Source organism: Cydia strobilella, chromosome 12 (genome assembly GCF_947568885.1).
Source record: "Cydia strobilella chromosome 12, ilCydStro3.1, whole genome shotgun sequence".
Classification (NCBI taxonomy): Eukaryota; Metazoa; Arthropoda; class Insecta; order Lepidoptera; family Tortricidae; genus Cydia; species Cydia strobilella.
The window spans coordinates 51749-76339 of NC_086052.1; the positions used below are offsets into that span (position 1 = coordinate 51749).

Consider the following 24591-nt stretch of genomic DNA (forward strand, 5'->3'; position numbering starts at 1 on the left):
TGTGGCACATAAATGCTAAAGATGTAAAAGCTCATAAGCTATTGCAATACAACTCAACATTCAACATGTAATAAATATCACTTAGGTACATAGAAAAAGACGTACTCAAAAAGTGACGTGCTAAGAAAGTAACGTCCTCAGAACGGAACTCGAAAGTGACCTTCTAAGAAAATGACCGACTCCGTCTAAAGGGGCCCACTGACTATCAGTCCACCGAACGACACCGGCCTGTCAGTTGTTCGGAACTGTCAAATTTTTGTTCTAACTGACAGGCCGATATCATCCGGCGGACTGATAGTCAGTGGGCCCCTTTAAAGTAAGTTAAACAAACGTATCTACCTCCTCGTAAGTTGCAAACTTACATCTGATAACAAATCATTGTCGCATTCTCCTTATCAACACCAAAATTCCCTCTATTCGTTCAAACTCCGCTCAAAAAAATTCCTCATCTGCACCCTCCTTTAGGCTGAAAAACAAAAGCTTTCAACTAGTTGTCGGAGGCGTGGCCGTGAGAGCGCCGCCCAGGCCCACCGCGCGCGCGGGCGCCGCCGCCGCCGCCGCCGCCGCCGCCGCGGGCTGCAGTTCCGCCGCGGACGCGCCGCCAGCCGCACGCACGCCACGCCGCCGCCGCCGCCGCCGCCGCTGCCGCCATGTCGCAGCTGCTGAGGTTCGACATGCGACTGCTGTCGCCGGAGCGCTGACGGCTGCTCAAGGCGAAGGTGACTACACTAACTTTACCGTATTTGAGATTAGGAAAAAAAGTTGTTAAAGAATTTATTCTAAAAGTTTGCAACAAGTTTAAAAGTCTTGTTAAACTTTTCCTCGACATTTTTGAAATTTGTTGTTAGGAAGAATATTTTTTTTAGGAAACGACGTCACGTTTTGTTAATTTTTAATGAAATGGTGTTATAATTATGAAATTTCAATTCACATTTTAAGTATCACGTTTTTGGTGCAAGATAGGAACGGTAAGTTTAAAATAATTTGAAGTTGTGTGTGAAGTCTCCAAGACTAAGATAGAGAAGTATGGAGACTGTAATTAATTACTAACTCATGACAGACTGGTTGTGTGAAACTTTCAACGCGACTAGTTAAGTCTTAGCCGAGATTTAGTGGAACCTGCCTTACTTCATTTCATTAGGATTTGTAAAATCTCTATCAGATATAGCATAGTTTCAAGGAGCTCACAAATTTCTGAACGGTATACTTAGTTAAAACTTTCAAAATTTTCAATACGCTACGCTACGCAATTTTTTTTGCTGCGGTTGCTACGCCGTAGCCCGTAGCCCGTCATCCGTAGCAGCGTCTGTTATACTAAAGTCTCAACGCCTTACCATGATGTAAAAGATAAAAGGTTGTCGATGTTAATTTTATTTTCTATTTATTGTTTTTATAGAAAAGGATCAGTCAAATCTAGATCTCTCACTAAATCAAATCATAAGTAAGGAACTAGATCCAAACTTAAAACAAACACAAAAGTTCAAATAAAAATGTTTTAACTTCAAGTTTAATGTAAGTACATAGTAATAAATAGTTATTATGAATATTTTTAGTTATGATTATTTAGGTATGACATGATACCTACTCGTAACACAAACTGGTTTAGTTTAGCATTGGCCCCGCCCTCGCCTGTGCTCGGCGACGGCGAGCGAGCGGCTGGATGAGCACCCGCTGATGGAGGTGGTCATACCCAGTGCCGGCCCGAGTCCTTGATCAGGGTAAAGCGAAATGGGGTTTTGGCGTCCTTCGTTAAAGCTTTTTACCCTTTTTTTTCTCATTTGCCATTTTGGCGCCCCCCTTGCCATTCGGCGCCTATAGAGCGGCCGCTCCACTCGCTCTACCCTAGATCCGGCCCTGGTCACACCACACCTCAAACACTGACAGACACATGTTACAAGTGCTCGGTGTGCTTTAAGGTGCAGTAGGTTGTTTAAAAAAATAGTGCTTTTTAGTGTTCCGTAGAAAACTTTGTTTTGAACACTTATGGGATTCACTTAGGTCTTGCAAATCGGTTAAATGCGTTTTTCTCAGGGACTGTTTGACGTAGTAGTTAGCTAAAATTTGGAAAAGTTATAGCAATTACCACCATTATTTATTTATTTTTTATTTAGGGGGAAATTTAAGGCGTTGAGAGGGGTAAGCTGAATTTATAAATCTTATTTGTAAGAAACGTGTGGGGTACCATTAGAAAGCTTGCAAAAAATTGAACCGATCGATGGACTACTTTATGCTTTCATAAACCAAATAGACCGTTAACAACAATTTTTATTAATGTGAGTTGGTGGTGTCAATGAGGGTGAAGAATTTGGCAACCAGTCTACAAAGCCCAAAGTAACACGGGATAACAAACGAACCTATCCAAGGTAGGGGATTCAATGAGTGAACGGCAGTGGAAAGTTATAATCATAATCTAGATCGTGTCTAGATCGAATAATGCTGTAAATGATAGTAGAGCTTTAAAGCTTCTACATATAGGCCAGAGGCCTATAATAAGGCCTTGCATTGTGTTTGATTTTTTTAGCGGCTACCTCTAGTCAGGCAAATGCCTAAAATTTAACCGATCATAACGATGCGCACGATGGTACGGACGGAACACTTATCACGGGGTCGTGACCTCGGGCTTGGCCAATTTTCTAAATCATATACTACGATTGCCAAAAATATGAACAGCAATCTTGATACCTTTATCTTGTAACTTTATCGATTCTAAAGATGATTCAAGAACATAGGTCTTAAACGCATCATTAAAAATTTGTAACAATTATTATTTATCTCCACGGGACTTAATCGCGTAAAATAGTTTTAAATTTACCTCCGACGTTTCGTAATAATGAGTAAAAATCGTGAAAGTTTAAATCAGTGTTTTGTAACAATTTTTGACAAAAATAAAAATTACTTCTAAAAATGCGTAATTTTATTTTTGATGGAACTCATCGATTACCTACTTTTTTTGTTAAAAATTACAATTTAATAATAATGATAGCCGCCATCCCGGATCCCGGGCACGCACGGCGCACGGCCGCCGCGCCGCGCCCGCGCCGCGCCGTCCGCTCAGTGCTCAGCTGCGTTCGGAACAGGGCCTGAACTTAATTGCATCTTTAATGCTTTTCAAAATGTGTGTACAAATTTGATTGATTGATTGATTTGATTATATTCTAAATATTAGAGGACATCTTACACAAATCAACTATGATTTGTGTATGATGTCCTCTAATATTTATTTATTTATTAAATCTTGACTTGTGTTATACAAATAAATGTTATTCTATTCTATTCTTTAACGGAAATGGTATTTCCCCGTACAGTACCTAATTAGTTAGGTCATACCGAGATTTATGCTCTAATTTGTCAAAGTCTTATTTTTTGTTACTTAAGGTCTAGAGCATTGGCAATTTGCCTACCAATCTTAGGTATATGTAGTACAACTCAAAACCTCAGGACCGCTTTTGGCAATATGTCAAAACTAGAAGTTAGGCCTAATTCAATATCCAGTAACACTGTAATACATTAAAATTCCTAATTTTCTTGGCTATATCAAATGAACTGTGGCGCGAATGTTTTCAGTTTCCAACGTTCCGCCGCTGGAACCCTAAAAAACTTTAATTCAACAACAAACCAAAACATATGTTTGAATTGAAGTCTCGCCATTTCATTTGGTAAAGGAAACAACTAGTGAGTGAACTTAGCAAGTATGCGTGGCATGTGACCCTGCCCCCCTTCCCCTCTACCCTCGCCGCTCGCCGAGCTCAAAGGGACCTTTCCTGTTTTTTGTTACCCGTTTTAATTGTTACCACCATTAATTGCAACCATTCTCTTGCTTTAGTTTAAAACCACAAATTAAATTTGTTTTTTGGGTTCCGTATCCAAAGGGTAAAAACGGGACCCTATTACTAAAGACTCCGCTTTCCTCTGTCCGTCTGTCTGTCTGTCACCAGGCTATATCTCATGAACCGTGATAGCTAGACAGTTAAAATTTTCACAGATGATGTATTTCTTTTGCCGCTATAACAACAAATACTAAAAACAGAATAAAATAAATATTAAAGTGGGGCTCCCATACAACAAACGTGTTTTTTTTGCCCTTTTTTGCGTAATGGTACGGAACCCGCACTCGGCCGATAGTTTTTTGTTTAATCGTAATCAGGAATTAAAGATTATCTAGAAGTTTGGGCCTAGAAATGTAAGAAAAAGTATGCAAATTAATTTTTCTTATGCATCGGCTGTGAAAACAGAGACAACCGACTAAATTGGGTGTAAGATGTAAGAAGATATTAGGTTTATCACTAAAAATCAGCTGTGAACAGGTACAGTTATTTACTGCAGTGATATTCATAACTAAAAGAACTCTTAAACATCGTGAAAATTGCGAATGTATCGAAAGTATTAACAAATTAGCATTATAAACCATCAAAAATAATTAGAAAGGTACAATATTTACATATATAGGTACACGCTTGTAAACGTCATATTATTCATTCAAATTCTGAGTATAACTAATATCGCTCAGTAAGGAGTATCTACTTCCTTCGGTCGTGTTTTAATTCATTGCCACTTGTTGCGAATTCCCTACTTTTCGCACTTGTTTCGTAATGTACCTACTATTTCAAAATTTCATGGAAAACTTTACAGGCTGGCCCAAAAATATGTTATCACATTTTTAGTCAGGAATACTTTTATGACTTACATACTTACACGTCTTTAAGAAAATTATATTAAAAAATAAAACTACAATCATTTAACTAAAACAAAACGCATTATTTTCAAAATATTCTCCTTTAGGTTTGATACACAACGCGGATAAAGAAAATGAAAATGTGGCGTAAAGCCAGTGGACTGTAATTGGTGATTGTACTACTTATATTAATTCAGAAGTTCGTGTTTATCAACAATATGCCGCACAGTAAACACTTTTATCGACGTATTTGTGGGCCATTCTGTATTAATCCAGTCATATTTTGTACCAATAATTTTTCACACAGCGAGAAAATATAGTTGAGATACCTACGGCATGCCTACTCGTAACAACCGTAGCGCTGGCAATGAAAGACAGAGTTTTTTAAATAACCTATATATTCTTTAACTTTATTAAATGCAAAATTATCAAAAATATTCTGTGGCGGTAAATATAATATACCCGAAATGAAATGAGTGTACAATCCGAAGGTGCGTGCTGCTATAGGTAATAGCCTGCTTGTGTTCGGTCAGCTGCATGGTAATATAGCAGACGTGCAAGTTAGATGTGCTCGCCAACCAACTTCGATAACAAGGTCCGGCCGGACAAACAGGGCGACGGCGATAATCGAAGCTCGCATGCCCCAGACTGCCACACCTGCCACAGGTAGCGCTAGCGCTAGCGCTAGCGACGTGCCTACGTATGTTTAATCCCTGCACGGAATCTTGCTGCGAGATGGCATATTATGCGACGAGTCGCTACGAATAATTTGGCGAACATCGAGATTCGCCTAAAATTTCTAAAAATTCAAATGGATCTATGTTACCATACTTTCAATTTCCATAATATCTCAGTGAAGGATTTGCACAATAAATAAATAAGTGGGTCAAGATAAGTTGTTCTTAATTAAATAGTCAAAGTAATTGTCACAACGTGGTAACAAGAGAGATGCTTTATGTACGAACGAGACGTACTGTGAGTATAGTCAAATAAATATCAAATCAAGGCGGGATTAATGTAATGTTTCGAATATTTCGGCGCTCGTCCGCGAAAAGGCCGGAGTTCTTATTGTGAGCAAAGGACACTTCTTTCCGACCGGAGAGCCGTGTTGTCCGCATCCGATTATATACTCTTACTTCACATTAACAGAATATTACAGATAAAAATTTAAATATTTCATCGTCAAGTATCGTTGTATGTTGTTGGTGACAAATCGTTAGATCTTAAGCTTTGAAAAACGATAAATTAGTAGGTATAATAAGTATGCAGAAAGAGGCTATACTCGTAAAGAAAATAGTGCACCAAGTATTCTCAATATAATACGCTCAAACATGCTGTAATCTTGAGAATGTCTAGTCATTTGCGCAACATCTTGGATTGTACGAGCATATTGTGTACCACGCTGGTGGCAAACAATCATACGGTCCGCCTGATGTGTATGTGCAAGGTACTAACAGCAACACTCTTAACTGACCTTCGATGGATCTTATGTCATTATATTAAGGTTTCCAAATTGCCAGTTAACAGCATTGACATGTTCGTGTACGGTGTACGGTACGCGCCGGAGCGGAGGCACGCTCGGCAGCCGGGCGGCGGGCCGGCGCGGCGCCGGCGCCGGCACGCGGCACGCGGGCAATCTCGACCGCTGACTGGGGCATTTCACACACAAGTCTTAAGCGTTACAGCTAAACTTGAGCAAAAAGATGAAGTCTTATTAGATTACTTACATGTTTTGAATTATCGGCTACGACCGTAGCAGGGAATGAGTGTAAAAAATGACTAAAGAAACATTTATATGAAAATCTCACTATGAATTTCAAAATCTATAAACTGTATATACAGATGTCAATAACAATGAAAAAATCAACGATGATCAATCAACTGGTCAACGTGGGACTCGAACCCACATCCTTGGATTGCCGGTCCAATGCGTTACCAATTGCTCCAGCTGACCATCCGTCAATGATCGCGAATTTAGTCATTGCAACTGTGACGACGTCACTAGCGACGTAGCGACATCTGCATATAGAGGTTCATAATCTTGACCACGTGTGGTACGTCCCACAATAAAAAAGGAAAAAATATATTAACATTTAAGATTAATTTTAAAACTGAAAATTCAAAATGTTCATTCTAGTTATGTACAGTCGCCATCAGATATATTGGAGCGGCCGAGGCGCTCACAATATCTGAACACGCCTCTATTGTCAGGGCGTTAGAGTGCGTGTTCAGATATTGTGAACACGTTGTCCGCTCAGATATATCTGATGGCGACTATATAAGTTACTTCTTTTTAGAAATGGTATAAAATATTGAGTGAATATTAGAAACATTACACAATCTTTAGAAGTCAAACACGAATTAATTTATTTTTACATCGATTGCAAAAGTTAAACAACTCTCTTAAATTAACAAGTCATCGATATTCTGTTTGATTAATTTAATTCGATTAATTTAAAGAGTTCTCCCAATCCGTCTTAATTACACTTAAGATATTGAACTGATTGATTTCTTTACCTATTTGTGTCAACTGGTGTGGAACAGTGTCATTTGATGAAGTGGAACTGCTGATAAGGTATGACCAGAATGGAACTCTAACAACGCATATTTCACATTTGGCTATTTTGTTACCAGTATATTAAGCTATAGACTCTATTTAGGTTCTCTCAGGGTTGTGGGTCTCGACGCTGCTATCACAATACACGTCTGGCAGTTTCCAAGATATCTCCTAGTAGATAAAATATATGAAGCTAAAGAAAGATTGGGCGCCAGCACGCATAAAGCGTGCAAAAGAAAAGAGGATTAATATGAGATAAAATAAACTATTGTTTGAGCTCAGTTACACATTTAATCACAATCCTTAAATAAATAGATGACGGGCAGTAGGCCTGATACAGAATTTACATACTTATGGTAATTATGCTAGGGTGAACTATGCTATAATGAGACGTTAAACGTTAGAAAGTCTATGAAGTCCTGTTTTCACGCTTAGCACTTTGCACTTGAAATCAAATCTAAGAGGCCACTATTATATGTTCCTTGCTAGGTTAATTTAAGTCTTAAGAGATCACTAAAAGAAATTAGAGTTGACCACACCTGAGACACGTGTTGCTACAGAGGCAGCAGAACTGCGGCTACATGCCGCTCCAGTGGCGCGCAGCAGACGGCAGGAGTCGCGATGACACGCAGCGAAACCGTCGTTGCGTATCCAGCCAGCTGTTCTAACCAGTACGCCACAGCCGCGATGAACAGCACGGAGTCACAAGAACAATACTGCAAGGGCAGGCTGCGCCAGCACGTTCCAGAAGACAAAGCCAGGTGTGCAGGGGCGAAAGGAAGGACCCGGGGAAAGGACCGGCTTTCAAGCCGGACTCTTGATGAAATTGTTGGTATCAACCTCTAACATGTTGACCCGAAGCCAAGTTAAAATCATTCACAAGGAATTCAAAAGAAAGGACGCCATTGCCACGTTGTATGCTCGCTACGGGTTATAAGCTGCAAAGTGTATTTGCATTTTAGAGCTGCTCGCTCGACCAGAATTGACTCTCCATCGACGATGTCTCGCGCTTCACGCCATGCCGAATCGAAAAGTGACGAAGCACCGTCCGCCTTCCACGTCCCCACGTATTTAAGTTGCCATATCAAGAGGACAAAAAAATTCACACTCGGCCATCGAAATTATCTTTATAGTCGGTCAAACCAATCTGTCAGTCAGTGACAACTGGAAAAATCATTCATCCCTTTCTTTCGGGTGCCGGTACTAGTGAAAGACAAAGACGGCATGATTCTCTCTGTCTATGTTTGAAATGAGACAGACTAAAACCAACAACAAACAATTGACAAACTATGAGTCTAAAATAATTTGAGAAAGACGATGGAATATATGGGAAAATAATCCGTGTGCGCTATTTTCAATTATACTCCCAGAACAAGACCCTAAAATAATGTATCGAAGCATCTGAGAACACGCCTTGCAGTAAATGTTGCCAGGTTTATGCAAAGGTGTTATCAGACCCCGACAGATGGCGTTAAACGCCTTCGACCCGACTATCGTTTTAATATACTCAACACTATTCCTAATCTCGCCGCTAGATGTCGCCAGGAGTGTCGAAACGAGATTGGTTCCAAGTTACGATTTTGAACCGTAACATTACCACCTAACTTAGATAAAAAAAAATGTTTTTACTGACATTTTTTTTTTAAATACCTTACTGCCTATTTCCGCTTTGCCATGAGGCATATGCAGCACCAATAATGAAGTTTAATATGTTTACCTCTCACATGCAAAAACTATAGTCTAAGTGAGTTTGTGAGCGATGAAGATTGGTGATGCAGCGAGCACAGGATACCTGAGCGGGGTGCACGTCCAACCTTTGCCGACTCCTCAAGCACTAAAAGCTAAGAATAAACTATTGTAACACCAGAGCGTGGTGTACAGATAGGAAGAAAACAAAATTTTCGATCCTTGTCGACTCCATGGAGACGTGTAGCAGAATGACACGAACTCCCCATGCACGGATTGTAAGTGAGAGAAAATCCAATGCATGAAAGTAGATAAACCGCGACTTAGCAGTCAAATAAACGCCTAGTTAAAGAAACCACAAATTTTTACTTTTATTTTAAGTGTCAAGACCGGTGATACATTTTACCCCCTTCTCCCCTTTTGTACCATATGTGCAGAAATGCACCGAAGACTTCCGTCCCCTTCCAGAGATACAAAGAGAAGCATTCAAAGTAACCATTTTACCAAGACATTAAGTCACGTGAGTATATGTCCCTCAGGATTTTGTTCCAACAGAAGTGGAAGCAATTTCCCCATACACTGTCCATAGAGAGGGAGAAGAGCAGTGTGCAACAAGCAGAACATACCTACACAGAGATTAAAATTCAGTCATACGAGAAAGTCAGTTTTAAATAGAGATGGGCACTAATTACCCCAGTCTCCCCTTTTCCAGTGTCAATGTGTGTAAGAACACACCATGAAATAAATTTCCACAATAAAGAACACAAGAAAAAAATAAAACTTCAAGTCTGAATTAAGTTTTTTCACGTGAAATGGAACGCACCCCGTCCTACGTAGGAGCTTCCCATTCCAAAAGGTCATAAGCGCCAAATGTCATCGAAAATTGTAGGTTGTATGAGAGCATGTTATTCAAAATTTCGATCCAGATGGGCTCGAAATTCCATCCAATGCTCAGAGGAGCATGAATTAACACATAACTGCACTTTTCAACCACAATTTTCACTACACAAAGCACTTTTTATCATCACTTTATTAATGAGCACTAGACCGACCTCAAAATCCAGAAAACCAGCTGATGTCTTGAACACCAGAGGACAAAATCATAGCCAAGCCTCCTCGACAACGAAAACTCGACGTCAAGAAGCAACAGTTTCATTGCCTGCAATATACCATAGAAAAATCCAGTGTGAAGTTCAACATAACAAAGACACTTTATTAGGTTATGGTGAATTAAAAAGTCAAGTCCGAGATATGTATTTTCAAACAGTGGGCACTATGCCAAACTATTTGTGTGTGTAATCCTAACAATTAAAGTAACCAGATAACTTGCTTTGTTGTTTTATTTTCAACCATGTTTATTAAACATTTAGATAGCAAAGTTATCAAGTAATAGACCTAAGCTAAGTGTTTAAAGTAATTAGTATTTACAAGAGTAGGTATTCGTACTTTGCAGAGAGGCAAAAGTACAGCGTTCATTTTAGAACAGAGAAAATACCTAGACAATATTCCTTTGTTGAACATTGCATAAATTTGCATTTGTTGATGCATTAGTAACCTATGTGAGAAAATTAAAACTATGCTTCGTGTGCTGGCTATCTAAAAACATTCTAAAACTATAAGACTTAACAAAATGAGATAAAATAATACCTACAGGGTAAGAATAGGTATTGTCTATATGACTTAAGTACACTATGTTCCCGTTTAGAACACAGAGAAACTTGAGTGACATTTTGCTTTATAAACATCACTTCTAATAGGAAAGAAAAATTAGGTTTCTTAAACCTAACTATAGTAGTTGCAAATTAATACTACTAAGAAAGAATGAGTAAGGCGGCATTAAGTTACTTTTAAAAATTAAGTTTCCTAAATGTAAGTATGAAGTGTTTAGAGAAATGAGAATAGGTACCAGCTGTCGGCTTAGTACAGAGTTCTTATGGTAGAATTTTAAAAAAGCAGTTTCACTTTCAATGAGTATCAGTAATAATAATAGAGTGCTTTAGCCTTCAATTGCAAGACCTATAAAAGCAATGAATGAATAAATATAAGAATATTTAGAATGAGACGGAGCGAACTAACTTTGACCTTCAAGCAGCGAGTAGACCTGAACGAATTGAACCAGAGATGGCGGTGAGACAACGATGTGAAGTAGGACCACGAACAACATCTGTGCAGACCTGAAATTTTACCAGCGACCAACAAATTTGAAGAAAGAAGAAATAAATTAATTTTAGTGCAGTCGCTTGGTGCATTTAAAAAAAAAATTGTTTAAATTATAGTGGTCTCTTTCACATTCATTGACATAGAAAATTGAGTTCATCTTGAACCAACAGTAAGTATTTATATGTAAGACTATTTTACACACAGTAAGTAATTAATTTAAACAAAATTAAGTACAGAGTAGTCAAAATTTTAGAGAATTTTCTATACAGTTTCAAAAAATACAGATTCTTGTTTTCAGTAAAAGTAATAAAAGTAATAAATAATACATCTTTCTATATATTATGTTAGACAAGTAGAAGGTCAAAGTATTAAGTAAGGTTGTAGGCGAGCAAACAGGGCAAGTGGCGTTTCAAAAGTAAAGATGTGCGAAGTGCATGCATTAGCAAGCTCAAAAAATAGCTAAGAGAGATTTCCTTAGAAACCACCGACTGTGATAACATTATAAGAAGCGAAAGCGTCGCTCCACCAGTTGGGTAGCCAATTGTAACCAGTATATTAAGCTATAGACTCTATTTAGGTTCTCTCAGGGTTGTGGGTCTCGACGCTGCTATCACAATACACGTCTGGCAGTTTCCAAGATATCTCCTAGTAGATAAAATATATGAAGCTAAAGAAAGATTGGGCGCCAGCACGCACAAAGCGTGCAAAAGAAAAGAGGATTAATATGAGATAAAATAAACTATTGTTTGAGCTCAGTTACACATTTAATCACAATCCTTAAATAAATAGATGACGGGCAGTAGGCCTGATACAGAATTTACATACTTATGGTAATTATGCTAGGGTGAACTATGCTATAATGAGACGTTAAACGTTAGAAAGTCTATGAAGTCCTGTTTTCACGCTTAGCACTTTGCACTTGAAATCAAATCTAAGAGGCCACTATTATATGTTCCTTGCTAGGTTAATTTAAGTCTTAAGAGATCACTAAAAGAAATTAGAGTTGACCACACCTGAGACACGTGTTGCTACAGAGGCAGCAGAACTGCGGCTACATGCCGCTCCAGTGGCGCGCAGCAGACGGCAGGAGTCGCGATGACACGCAGCGAAACCGTCGTTGCGTATCCAGCCAGCTGTTCTAACCAGTACGCCACAGCCGCGATGAACAGCACGGAGTCACAAGAACAATACTGCAAGGGCAGGCTGCGCCAGCACGTTCCAGAAGACAAAGCCAGGTGTGCAGGGGCGAAAGGAAGGACCCGGGGAAAGGACCGGCTTTCAAGCCGGACTCTTGATGAAATTGTTGGTATCAACCTCTAACATGTTGACCCGAAGCCAAGTTAAAATCATTCACAAGGAATTCAAAAGAAAGGACGCCATTGCCACGTTGTATGCTCGCTACGGGTTATAAGCTGCAAAGTGTATTTGCATTTTAGAGCTGCTCGCTCGACCAGAATTGACTCTCCATCGACGATGTCTCGCGCTTCACGCCATGCCGAATCGAAAAGTGACGAAGCACCGTCCGCCTTCCACGTCCCCACGTATTTAAGTTGCCATATCAAGAGGACAAAAAAATTCACACTCGGCCATCGAAATTATCTTTATAGTCGGTCAAACCAATCTGTCAGTCAGTGACAACTGGAAAAATCATTCATCCCTTTCTTTCGGGTGCCGGTACTAGTGAAAGACAAAGACGGCATGATTCTCTCTGTCTATGTTTGAAATGAGACAGACTAAAACCAACAACAAACAATTGACAAACTATGAGTCTAAAATAATTTGAGAAAGACGATGGAATATATGGGAAAATAATCCGTGTGCGCTATTTTCAATTATACTCCCAGAACAAGACCCTAAAATAATGTATCGAAGCATCTGAGAACACGCCTTGCAGTAAATGTTGCCAGGTTTATGCAAAGGTGTTATCAGACCCCGACAGATGGCGTTAAACGCCTTCGACCCGACTATCGTTTTAATATACTCAACACTATTCCTAATCTCGCCGCTAGATGTCGCCAGGAGTGTCGAAACGAGATTGGTTCCAAGTTACGATTTTGAACCGTAACAATTTGTCCTCTTCGTTATGTTTTTAAGCAAGTAAGTTCTGAAGGAATATTTGTAATAAGGTCTAGTTCTGATGATGTTTCCATGAGGTTCCAACTCCTCAAATCTAGATAGCTTCAAATCCAGACCTTGAAACTTGATACGTACTTGAAGCGCAGAAATTTTTAGTGATATGAAAGTTGGGCCAGGCATGCAGAATGATGCATATGAAAAACTTAAACCAAAAATGGAAAAATAAAATAAATCTTTAAAAAAACCAAAACCAACTTCAAAAAGGGTATAATAAAATATTATCCCGTTTTATATGCGCCAGTAACTGAAACGTTTGAAGTCGGTGCCAAGCCAAAAGCGTCAAAAAAGTCATTATACGTATAAAAAATTAAAGATATCAAATATTGATGCGATTGTAACACCCCCTGGCACTGACTAAAATAACCGACTTTGGTATAACACTACATCTCAAAACTTTTTTGTAGTAGAAGTATTGCGTTGCGAGACTTGCATCTTTTTACATGTAATGTATTTGATGGGTATATAATTATGTTAGTCTGTAAGGTATTTGTAATGTGGGCCTTGTTGCTTGATTTAAATTTTTAATATAATATCTGAGTAATAAGTCAGAATAAGAAATATTTGGCTATATTTTAATGATCATTCCTTCGACAAGGCATTATAAAAAGCTTTGAATGAAGGTATTTATGTCCTGCTAGACATTTCACCACCATTTCCACCATTTCGTATGTACCTCTCTCAGTTACTTAAAGGTTAGCTGGAAGTGATCCCTTAAGGGATCTAAAAGGGGGTAAGTTCGCCTTTGTACACATTGACTGTATTCACTCTGTGTTATGTACTTGTTTTGTGCAATAAAGTGTTTACTACTACTACTAAATTTTATTATAAACTCTAGGTGGAATTCGGTCTGTGTCATTTTTATTATAAACTCTAGGTGGAATTCGGTCTGTGTCATTTTTATTATAAACTCTAGGTGGAATTCGGTCTGTGTCATTTTTATTATAAACTCTAGGTGGAATTCGGTCTGTGTCATTTTTATTATAAACTCTAGGTGGAATTCGGTCTGTGTCATTTTTATTATAAACTCTAGGTGGAATTCGGTCTGTGTCATTTTTATTATAAACTCTAGGTGGAATTCGGTCTGTGTCATTTCGGTTCCCTTCCCTCGGGTGTTTTATAAAAAATACCTATATCCAGCTTCAGCTTTCCACGCGCAAAATGTCATCAAAATCGGTGCAATGCTTTAGCCATGAAAAGGTAAAAGACAGACACATATAGAGGTAGCTTACGTATACGTATTTAGCTAGGTTAGGCAACAATAGGTAGCCTATCTATGCGCTTCCAAACCCGTTCACCCGTAATACAAGATAAGGTACCAACGTACTAGCTGGAGCACCGTTGGTCACTTACGTCACTCACGTCACGGTCACTGCAATAAATATTTTGAACAAAATCTCGAGCGAAATAGACTGTTCTCTGTTACTGAGTAAACAGAGGTTACTTAGAAATACTACGTATATACTACGTACATACCTATTACCTAATCTAAACAGTAATTTATAATATATATTTGTAAGGGGGGTCCTTTTGTTTGACATAATTATTGAAAGTCATAATGTAATGATTGTCATATTATCATTAGTCATAATTCTGAAACCGTTAACTTTCAGGATTTTCCTCGAGTTATCCTATAGATAGGTTAGGTTAAGTTTGTTTTATGGCAATCCTGAAAAGTTACGCGTTTCTGAGAAAAACCAAATTATGACTAATGATAATATGACAATCATTACATTATGACTTTCAATATTTATGTCAAACAATAGAGACCCATTTGTAAGGATTTTAATTATTGTTGGTAATTATATTAATTAATGCTAGATTTTATATTTGTACCTATTTATTATAAGACATTATTATTGAATTTAATTAATTGATTATAGAATATTGCTATTGAAATATGTGTTTATATAATGTTTTTTTTTTAATTTTTAATCTTAATAAAGGTTATCTGTTGTGACCAGTATGTAAGCGCTTTGGTAGGTATAACACTGCAATGCTTATAATATGCTGAAATATTCCGAAATATGTTTTTCCGAATTTTTATAAGTCCGAAATATCAAAATTACGATTTTTAAAAACACGATGGAAGAAAATCACGAATGTGCTATTTCCGAAAATTTAAAATCCGCTTGTCATTTGACCGAAAGCTAAAGTTCCGATTTAACACTTTTCCGAAAGAATGTTTTCCGAATTCTTAATTTCCGAAAAACCATTGTCCGATCGGAAATAAAATAATTCGGAATTCAGAAATTCGGTCTTTTGTAACGTCGGAAAAATGAAATTCGTGATATTGAAATGAAGACACGTTTCGTTTTAGTAATTCGGTATTCAGAAATTCGGTCTTTTGTAAGGTCGGATAATTGAAATTCGTGATATTCAAATGAAGACTCACGTCACACTCGTTTTCGTAATTATTACGGGTGCCTGTCGTGCCGCATCACGTTAAATTCGGCATTCTAAAATTCGGCATAAAATATTTTTGGCACAAAAATTCGGCATAAATAAATTCAGCAGAACTGCGACTCAAGATAAGGAACTGTTGCCAAAAAAGTGGGTTACGTTAGGTTGGAACTGCGACCCAAGTAAACGAACTGTTGCCAGAAAAGTGGGTTAGGTCAGGTTAGAACTACGATCCTCAATATAACGAATTGTTGCTAAAAAGTGCGTTAGATTAGAACTGCGACCCTCAAAAAAACGAACTGTCGCCAGAAAAGTAGGTTAGGTTAGAACGACGACCCCCACTGAAAATAATTGTTTCTAGACAAGTAGGTTTAGGTGTGGTTAGAACTGCAACCCTCCACAGAAGGGACTAGCTTACAGAAAATGGGTGTGACAAAATGATATGGATTTGAAGGCTACCTTATTACTAATGTTTAAAGCTCATAATTGTGTAGAAAAATGGTGTTTGTGAGTGTCCATATTATGTAAAATTGGAAATGTTAAAAGGCATTTCTGCTTACTTTAACGACGTAGGTACCTTCATGTATTTAACAATAAATTCAGAATATTGTTATTCGGAAATTTAAAAATTGGGATATTTAAAATAGGAATAACGTCAATTCGGAATAATTGCAATTCGGAATTCGGAGATTTCAAAAATCGTAAATGTTAAATTCGGCGTTTTTCACTGTCGGAATTGTTATAATCGGAATTATGTGGTTCGGAATTTAAAATTTCGGAATAATGGCAATTCGGAATTCGTGATTCCAAAAATCGTTATTGTTAAATTCGGTGTTTGTCACCATCGGAATTGTTATAATCGGAATAATGTGGTTCGGAATTTACAAAATTCGGCTTTCCGGCTTTTCGTAAATATAAATCTTCGTGATTTTTATCATTCGTAATTACGACAGTCGGAATTTCAATAGGTCAAGCATTTAAAAATCGAAATAAGTACCTAATAAAATTCGGCATTCTGAAATTCGGCATAACATGCATTTTTCGGAATTATGTAGTGTACCCGTATGACAATTCTATGCCATCTGCACTTCGATAGTTGCCAAGTGGTAAGTTGCTGAATTCCGTCTGTCGGCCCTTCTTAGACTTTTCTTTAAATCTGCTAGCTCAGGGCAGGGCTAGCATTAATGACAAATGGCCATTTTATCGACTATAGCTCGCGCCGTAAAGGGCATAAAGGCCGCTAAATGTTTTGCATTTAACATTTAATCTCGATCTTTGTTGCGCGGCGCGAGCCGAGGGCGGCACACGTGACACGCGAGACGGGCACAGAGGCATGAGGGACCATAATTACACATGTGTTAATCAACATACTTAACGCCCAAAAACTATTACAAAAATTAACAATAAAACAACAGCACAAATATACATCATGAAAGCTGTTATTATATGTAGGTTAAAATGCCGTTTGTTCTACATTATCAGTAGGTATTACAACACTACTCTACCATGCGACCAACCTTATTAACATATCGGTTCCCTAATAGAAATTTTAAATCATATTCCATTTTATGTCTGCACTCAAGTATTCCTAAAGTTCGACTTAACTAGTGTTCTAGTAGTGTGTGTGTGTGTGTGTGTGTGTGTGTGTGTGTGTGTGTGTGTGTGTGTGTGTGTGTGTGTGTGTGTGTGTGTGTGTGTGTGTGTGTGTGTGTGTGTGTGTGTGTGTGTGTGTGTGTGTGTGTGTGTGTGTGTGGTGTAGTGTGTGTAGTAGTCTGTTAGTACAGAAACGCAAAGTGAAACATCCTTACTCTAATTGCACTCACAAGCTAAACATGTAGTTTTGTGCATTTTTTCAAAAAAGTAACACTTAACAACAAGTACATATATATATGATATATGAAATACATAATTGGTACCGAGTGCCTCAGATGGTTGCGTTTAGGTACCTACTGTAGGTACCTGCGTGTTCTGTCATAGTGGCCATTAATATCTATTAACAAGCCTCTGTCATCCCGATACATTTTTCTTTTCGTTTGGCGTATGTCGATGTACGATTGGCATCTTGACTAGGCCCCCTACACAGACAGAAGCTCTATTTCCCGCTGTAGCGTCCCGCGTCCCGTGGCGGGCTCAGCCCTACCTTTAACGGCGGGACGCGTGCCGGTCGGTCTGTTATTCCTACTTTAGGACGAGTGCCCATAAACTGTACCATGTTATCCGATCATTTGAAACCTAAGTGTTCTCATAACAAAATACAATCATTTCAATAAAACTGAAAATTTACTTTACAATTTTGCGGAATATAAGTAATGCAAAGCACGTTAAAGATTCTTTAGTTTTTATTCTCACCTTTTTCGGTATGATAGTAAAGATAGTAATTGTAGGTAGTTATTGTCAATACCTACTAATTCGCAACCAGCTTTCGTGGACGTTTTAGGATTCATTAATACTGTTATTCTGACAGGCTCATGTTTTTCAGAAACAATCAATTAAAATTACTTCTTTAATTATCCCATGTGTTTGTTAACTTTGAGTACTTACTTGCTTGTATTTAGTTAACATCATGCTGTGTACGGAGGTGACTTGGAATTAATTAAATCCTTTGCCTAGACGTTTTGATTTGCAGGCGTTTATTTGATACGTTCATTAAGTGATCGTTCAGAGACGTGAGGAGGTTTAGTGTCGGATTAGCAGTAATTGATCCGGTTAGGCCATTAACTGAGCCGGCGAAGATAAACACAAGAAACAAACCTGTGGCCCTACGGCCCTAGTGAAAAAGGGTACAAGTCTTGCGAATCTTAAGTATAAAAGTGCATGTTACGTGGAACTTATGCCCTTTACAACTGCGCTGCCCGAGACTTGTACCCTTTTTCACTAGGGCCACAGAACGTAATGAAGACGGGCACGCAAGTGAGCTAGGGAATAACTCTAAGTATCTTCACAACTATGTACCTATACAACATACATACGAGTACCTAATACCTATACCTACCTACAATCCGCTGCAATAGCAATGGATAATCCACTCTAATAATTCCCCACTTTATAATTTTACAAATAAGTAGAAACATGTAGGTACCTAAAATGGTGTTTGGGGACAAAAACAAGTTAATGTGTAGTTTCGATTGGAACTTTCCCGTCGTGTCGATCGGTGACTGTTTTTTGCCCACCGCTATGCGGAATGAGTCTACGAGTATCAAAGTTCACATCCGAGTTACGAAAACTGTGAGCTGCATAATTACTACAATTTTAAAACCAGGGAAGAAGGAGGAGGTCCTGATGAATCACTTGAATTGAATCAGTCAAACCTTTGTTGTATTGGTCGACATTAAATCGTGTCAACAGTTACTACCTACCTGTACCTACCTAATAATATGAAGAAATATAGTGGCGTACGTAAATGGGCGTACAAACAAACGTAAACTAAACTTAATTTTATTCTGATGCTACTAACAAATAAAATAGATAGGTACTACATATCTACTTTAAAAAAAAACGAAATACAAAAAAGGTATCTACATAAGTAATAAAATGCTTTATTATTATTATAAAATGTATGTCTAATCATTACTCCTATTTGAATGCGTCAGTTGAAGTTAAAATGCAATTTTTAAACTGAAAACAAAATAAAGATATCGTACATCTAAAGATTTGGCCAACGCCAAGCATCACAGTCATCATAGACCATGAATTTACTGAATACAAACTTCGCCTTCGTTCCACCACGTACAGTCGGCGACGCCATCTCTGGCCGTTCACTCGGTCACGGTACAGTCAGCAACATCTGGCCGTTCCCCGCCATTTCCTCGAAGCAACAAGCAAACCCCACTAAACCTGTAACAGATTACATTGAGCAAATTGTCCACTAAATATGAGACATTTAAACTGCCAAGAAACTTATGAACAGAGTCATAACTCACGTATTTTTATTCACTACGCACGACATGTAAGACCACATCGCACCCCATACATCCATACATGCCGCGCAATGTATATATCACACATTGTTTAGAAACATGTTAGTAAAACCGTAAAATCAAATAATCAATTTAAATCAAATGCCAAATTCCATTTTCAAATTCTACGCGGCTTAATATTTTCCTTCAAATCTGGATTTTGAAATACAAAAGTCGTGATAAACGTGTGGAATTCAATTTTTCCGCGTACTATCTTCTTATGCAGTCGCATATAGGTAGGTATAGACAAGGGCGTAGCCAGCCAGTGAACTAGGGAGGGGCAAGTTGATATCGCCGGAGGCCTAGGGGGCGCAGAGGCCGCAGAGGGGCATACATTGTATGTGAAATTTTACGACCAGCCCTCCCCTGCCCTGCCCTCTGCCTGTACCTACTTGCCTACGACCATAGGCATAGATAGGTAAAAAGATAGGAGCGGGCAAGATCAACATACATTATGTATTTGATCACACGCCTCATGCCTCAAGCGATATCGTTTTTGATAAATGGAAAATCTTTCTGCCTTTGGGCGAGATCTTAACTCGTTGCTATGGGACACCAGGCACTTATTAGCCTACTAATTAGTATATTATTTACAGTTGATCTATACACATGTTAATTGTAAATAACCTGGTAAATCTAGTGGTTCCTCTGTGTAAATGTGCCCTGCGGCCGCGTGGGTCACTGTTCATTATTTTTATTTATCCGGCAATCTGTCGGTCTGTTTGTCAAACAGAACCACGTGTTGACTGTAGCCTGGTTACTCACGGCGCTCACCCAGCGATTTATCACACCAGTATACTTTTGAACCAAGTGTACGTAGATTTACTAAGGGCTTAGGGGTCATTTTATAAAAGGGAACAGGGAAAGGAGTAAAAATGCCCGGTGAATGGGTGGACTGTAGTATGTACTCGCGGCTGTGTTGACACTTGACAGTCGAGCACAAACAGGAAGGCCTTGGAGATTGGGCCGACGAATGTAATGGTAATGGCTTTCTGAACGGTTCTCAACCGTCAGCTTTTCTCTAATATCAGCACGTTTTTACAGTCCTTACGTAACATATTCATAAGCATATAAATTTTATGACTTTACAAAACAGAGACCCCTGAATCAATCTCAAATCTCAAAGTCGAGTATTTTGTACTGTAACAGAAACACAAGAATCTACGAAAGTGTTACACTACGCATCGCTATTTACGTTACCTAGCTCTACGACGCAGAATACCTACTGCTACGTTACCTCCACAGAAGCTATATTTTAGTATCTCATCCATCGAATCGGTGGCTAATAGAAAGCTACTAGCGATTGACTATAGATGTAATCTTTTGTGATTAAAATGCAAATAATCGTGATTTAATTATGTCGTTGAGACTGGTTGATGGTTTTAATTATTGATTTAATGTTATGTTTGGTTGTTGTCACAGGGGGACAGTCCGGCACCGGAGCGGCGCTGCGCCGGCGACGGGCCGGACGACATGCCGCCGGATCCCCCGCCCGCCACCACCCCCAACGATGCCACCACCCCGGTAAGTGTAGTCCGGGACCATTCGGTACCAGAGCGCTGCGCCGGCAATGAGTCGGACGAAATGCCGCCGGATCCCCCGCCCGCCACCACCCCTAACGACGCCACCACCACGGCAAGTAGGGGGGAAATATAGAATAAAGAAGAATAATCATTTTAGACGCTTCTGGAAATATAAAGAAGCTTCTGTTATAACCAATAGCCGCGGTGCCCAAGACGCGGGGGCGCAAAATGTGGGCCAAGAAGGCTGCTGTCGGTCCTTGTGTTGTTAACCAATGTATATTACAGCCGGCGCCCAAAGCCCGGGCGGTGGTGGTGTCGCTGACGCCGGTGCGGCAGCGCGAGACGTGGGCCAAGAAGGCGGAGTTCCTGCTCGCCGTGGTGGGCTTCGCCGTCGACCTTGGCAACGTCTGGCGCTTTCCTTACATCTGCTACCAGAACGGAGGAGGTAAAGTTTATTAAATACCAACTCATTTTGATTTAAGTATTCCAGCAGAAAATCACACGTACGAACAAGGAAACTGATTCTTGATCTAAACATATTCAGTGGCTTGGTTTAGAAATTTACCAAAACCTAACATGCTCAGAAAAGTCCCAAGAAACTAGTGTTCGTACCTACGTGATACTCTGTGCAATGTTTTTTTTATTATATCTACCGCTTTTCACAATGGCCTTGCTAAATAATAACGGAGATCCCTCATCAATCCATAAAAAATATGAATCACGAGAGTTCAAATTCCATTGAGTAGAAAGTAGAACTGTGTCTCTGAAATGAGTAATGTTGCAGGTGCGTTCCTGATCCCGTACTGCGTGATGCTGTTGTTCGGCGGGCTGCCGCTCTTCTTCATGGAGCTGGCGCTGGGGCAGTACCACCGCTGCGGCTGCCTCACGCTCTGGAAGCGCATCTGCCCCGCCCTCAAAGGTCAGTCAATCATTCCGTACCTATTGATTCACATCCGTTCAGTCATTCCCCTAATAGTTCCCATGGCCAACAGGTCGCCTTAACCCGCAGTGGTCACACTATACGCGGATTCGAGCTGGACCGTCCTAAAGTCCGTCCGTCCATCGTTTATCCCGTACTTATGCCATGACATGACAGATTGTTCTTCTTTAATTTTAACTAACGCTAATTATATAATTAGGTATGTAGGGAGTAGCAGCAGCGGAGGAGGTAAATGATAAGAGGTCTGTACTAATGAATAGGATATTATTTGGTGCAAAATTACATTAAAATCTTAACCTAAACGATTTATGTAGGAGTAACGATTGGCCACGAGTCAAGGCGGCGATCCGCTTTTATTAATTACAAGTATTTGGTAGATCGTCGATTTCACAATCACTAAATGCAACGGTGCATCGGCTAACTACGTGAGCTGGCGGTGACGAGGTGTGACGTAGCCCGACGTGAAGGGATGACGTAGCACGAAGGCCTGACGTAGTATGCCGTAGCGTCATACCTGACACGCTCGTATCGTAAGATAGCGTAGGCGCATACGAGCTCATTTCCATTCAAAAAACTGACGAATGTGGCTAAGTGTTCTAACCCCGCCAATCTAGAACCTCCAAAAGGTAGCTAGGAAATTCATGAGTATTAGGTATCATCAATACTACAACATTCATGTTACAGATTATAACCGATCGAAGTATAAAGTCAAAAGACTCCCTCGGCGCGATTTTCATGGTTTATTATACCTACCGTATTTACGTCTGTCGGCATTCTCGGCACGATTGCCGATTGTCCCGTTTGCTTCGGAGATGAAGCACTAAGTGATTGTAGTCCCCCGGGCCAGGGGTTGCCGTGTGGCCCGTGTGCCGGGACGCATTGTTCCAGTGCAGATCGTTGTTCCATAAATGTGGACAAAAAATCTACAAGTGCTATTTTTGATGGAGTTGCTTTTACGTTGTTTGGTACTCGATGTTGCTAACTACCTGCCGCCTAGCAGGTTCATTTTAGAGCACAAAAATAATTGTACCTTTTTTGGGGTTCCGTACCCAAAGGGTAAAAACGGGACCCTATTACTAAGACTCCGCTGTCCGTCCGTCATTCTGTCTGTCTGTCGGTCCGTCCGTCTGTCCGTCTGCCCGTCTGTCCGTCAGTCACCAGGCTGTATCTCATGAACGTGTCATGAACCGGGACCGTGATTGCTATTATGTGATTGCGGTTGAAATTTTCACAGATGATGTCGTATTTCTGTTGTCGCTATAACAACAAAATACGAATAAAAACAGAATAAAATAAATATTTAAGGGGGCTCCCATACAACAAACGTGATTGTTTTGCAGTTTTTTGCGTAATGGTACGGAACCCTCCGTGCGCGAGTCACACCTAATTCGGATAATATTGTAAAAAAACTGTCCTACCAATACATCTCTACCAATTTTGTGGGTAAAGCAACACCAATTACGATTAAATAAAATCCATTGATCAATACCTCATTTATGAAAGCGGTTCCGAGACGATAGATATAATATCCTTACACGTTGAAAGGGCCCCTAGGGCTCCGCCATTCAGGCTTTTACACACACATCAAAGTAACTTTAAACATTACCAATCCAGGATAATCACAAGAAAACTATACGACCATAACTGTTTATCGACGCTGACAAGTCGCAAATAATACATTTTTCCCCTCACTAGCTCGGAAAGTTGTCGTTTATCCTTCAATACAAGCGGGGAAAAACGCGTTTTATCCACTAGTGGGGAAAGTAATTTGACCTTGGATGGAGCGTGTTTAAGTAGCTTGACAGATAACAAAACGTAAAACGCTCATGATAATGGTTCGTTCAATATTAATTATCATTAAATAAATGGTTTGAGAATCTAATAAAAAATACCAAATTTAGCTTTATCAAAGATAGATATTTATTTAATGATTTTAAGTCATAAACCTTAAAATTCCATAAGGAACGTTTGTTTTTTTATAATGATGTTAAATCAGCAACAGATCGGCGTCACTTATGCGGAGACTGTGTGGCAGTAACAATAGTATCCTGAAAACGTTGGCAGGTAAGATAGATGCACCATTACTCAAACACTGGAACAGTCTACACGTGGCCGCAACAGATGTTGAGAAATGGTGCATCTAGATTGCCTAGATTTTATACTAGCTGTTATTGTATTTTATTTTATAATTTATGTGTGTGTTTTGTGAATTGTAATTGTATGTCACTAACCTTATTTCATTCTAAGTTTTGTTGTATTTACTAACACTATATGGATCAAAATGATTCGAATCAAATAAATAATTGAAATAATAATAATTAATTGAAATATAATTCTGAACGCACAAGGTGAGTCGATGCAATTTCAAAACGCATCGTTGACATTTCATACATCAGAAATGTCAACATTGTCAACAATTTTTTTACTTAAAACCTTTTCTCACCGACTCGCGTAAAAATACACAACTTCCAGAGTTTTCTGTTATAATATCGTAAAGAAATGAGAGATTACAGTGATAAAGATGATCTAACGCCTGTGGATGTTGCACTTTCCTCGCTATA

At 39.2% G+C, this 24591-nt stretch overlaps 1 protein-coding gene across 1 annotated transcript in view; it reads left to right on the top strand.

The window, feature by feature from the left end:
- Nucleotides 1–594: 594 nt before the first annotated feature.
- Nucleotides 595–24591, top strand: part of LOC134745884 (sodium-dependent serotonin transporter) — a 53754-nt gene continuing 29757 nt past the window's right edge. Inside the window, exons 1-4 of the mRNA XM_063679981.1 lie at nucleotides 595–719; nucleotides 20990–21091; nucleotides 21376–21535; nucleotides 21875–22009. Of these exons, the coding sequence (XP_063536051.1) occupies nucleotides 21041–21091; nucleotides 21376–21535; nucleotides 21875–22009 (346 nt within the window). The 5' untranslated portion in view covers nucleotides 595–719; nucleotides 20990–21040. The remainder of the gene's footprint in view (nucleotides 720–20989; nucleotides 21092–21375; nucleotides 21536–21874; nucleotides 22010–24591) is intronic.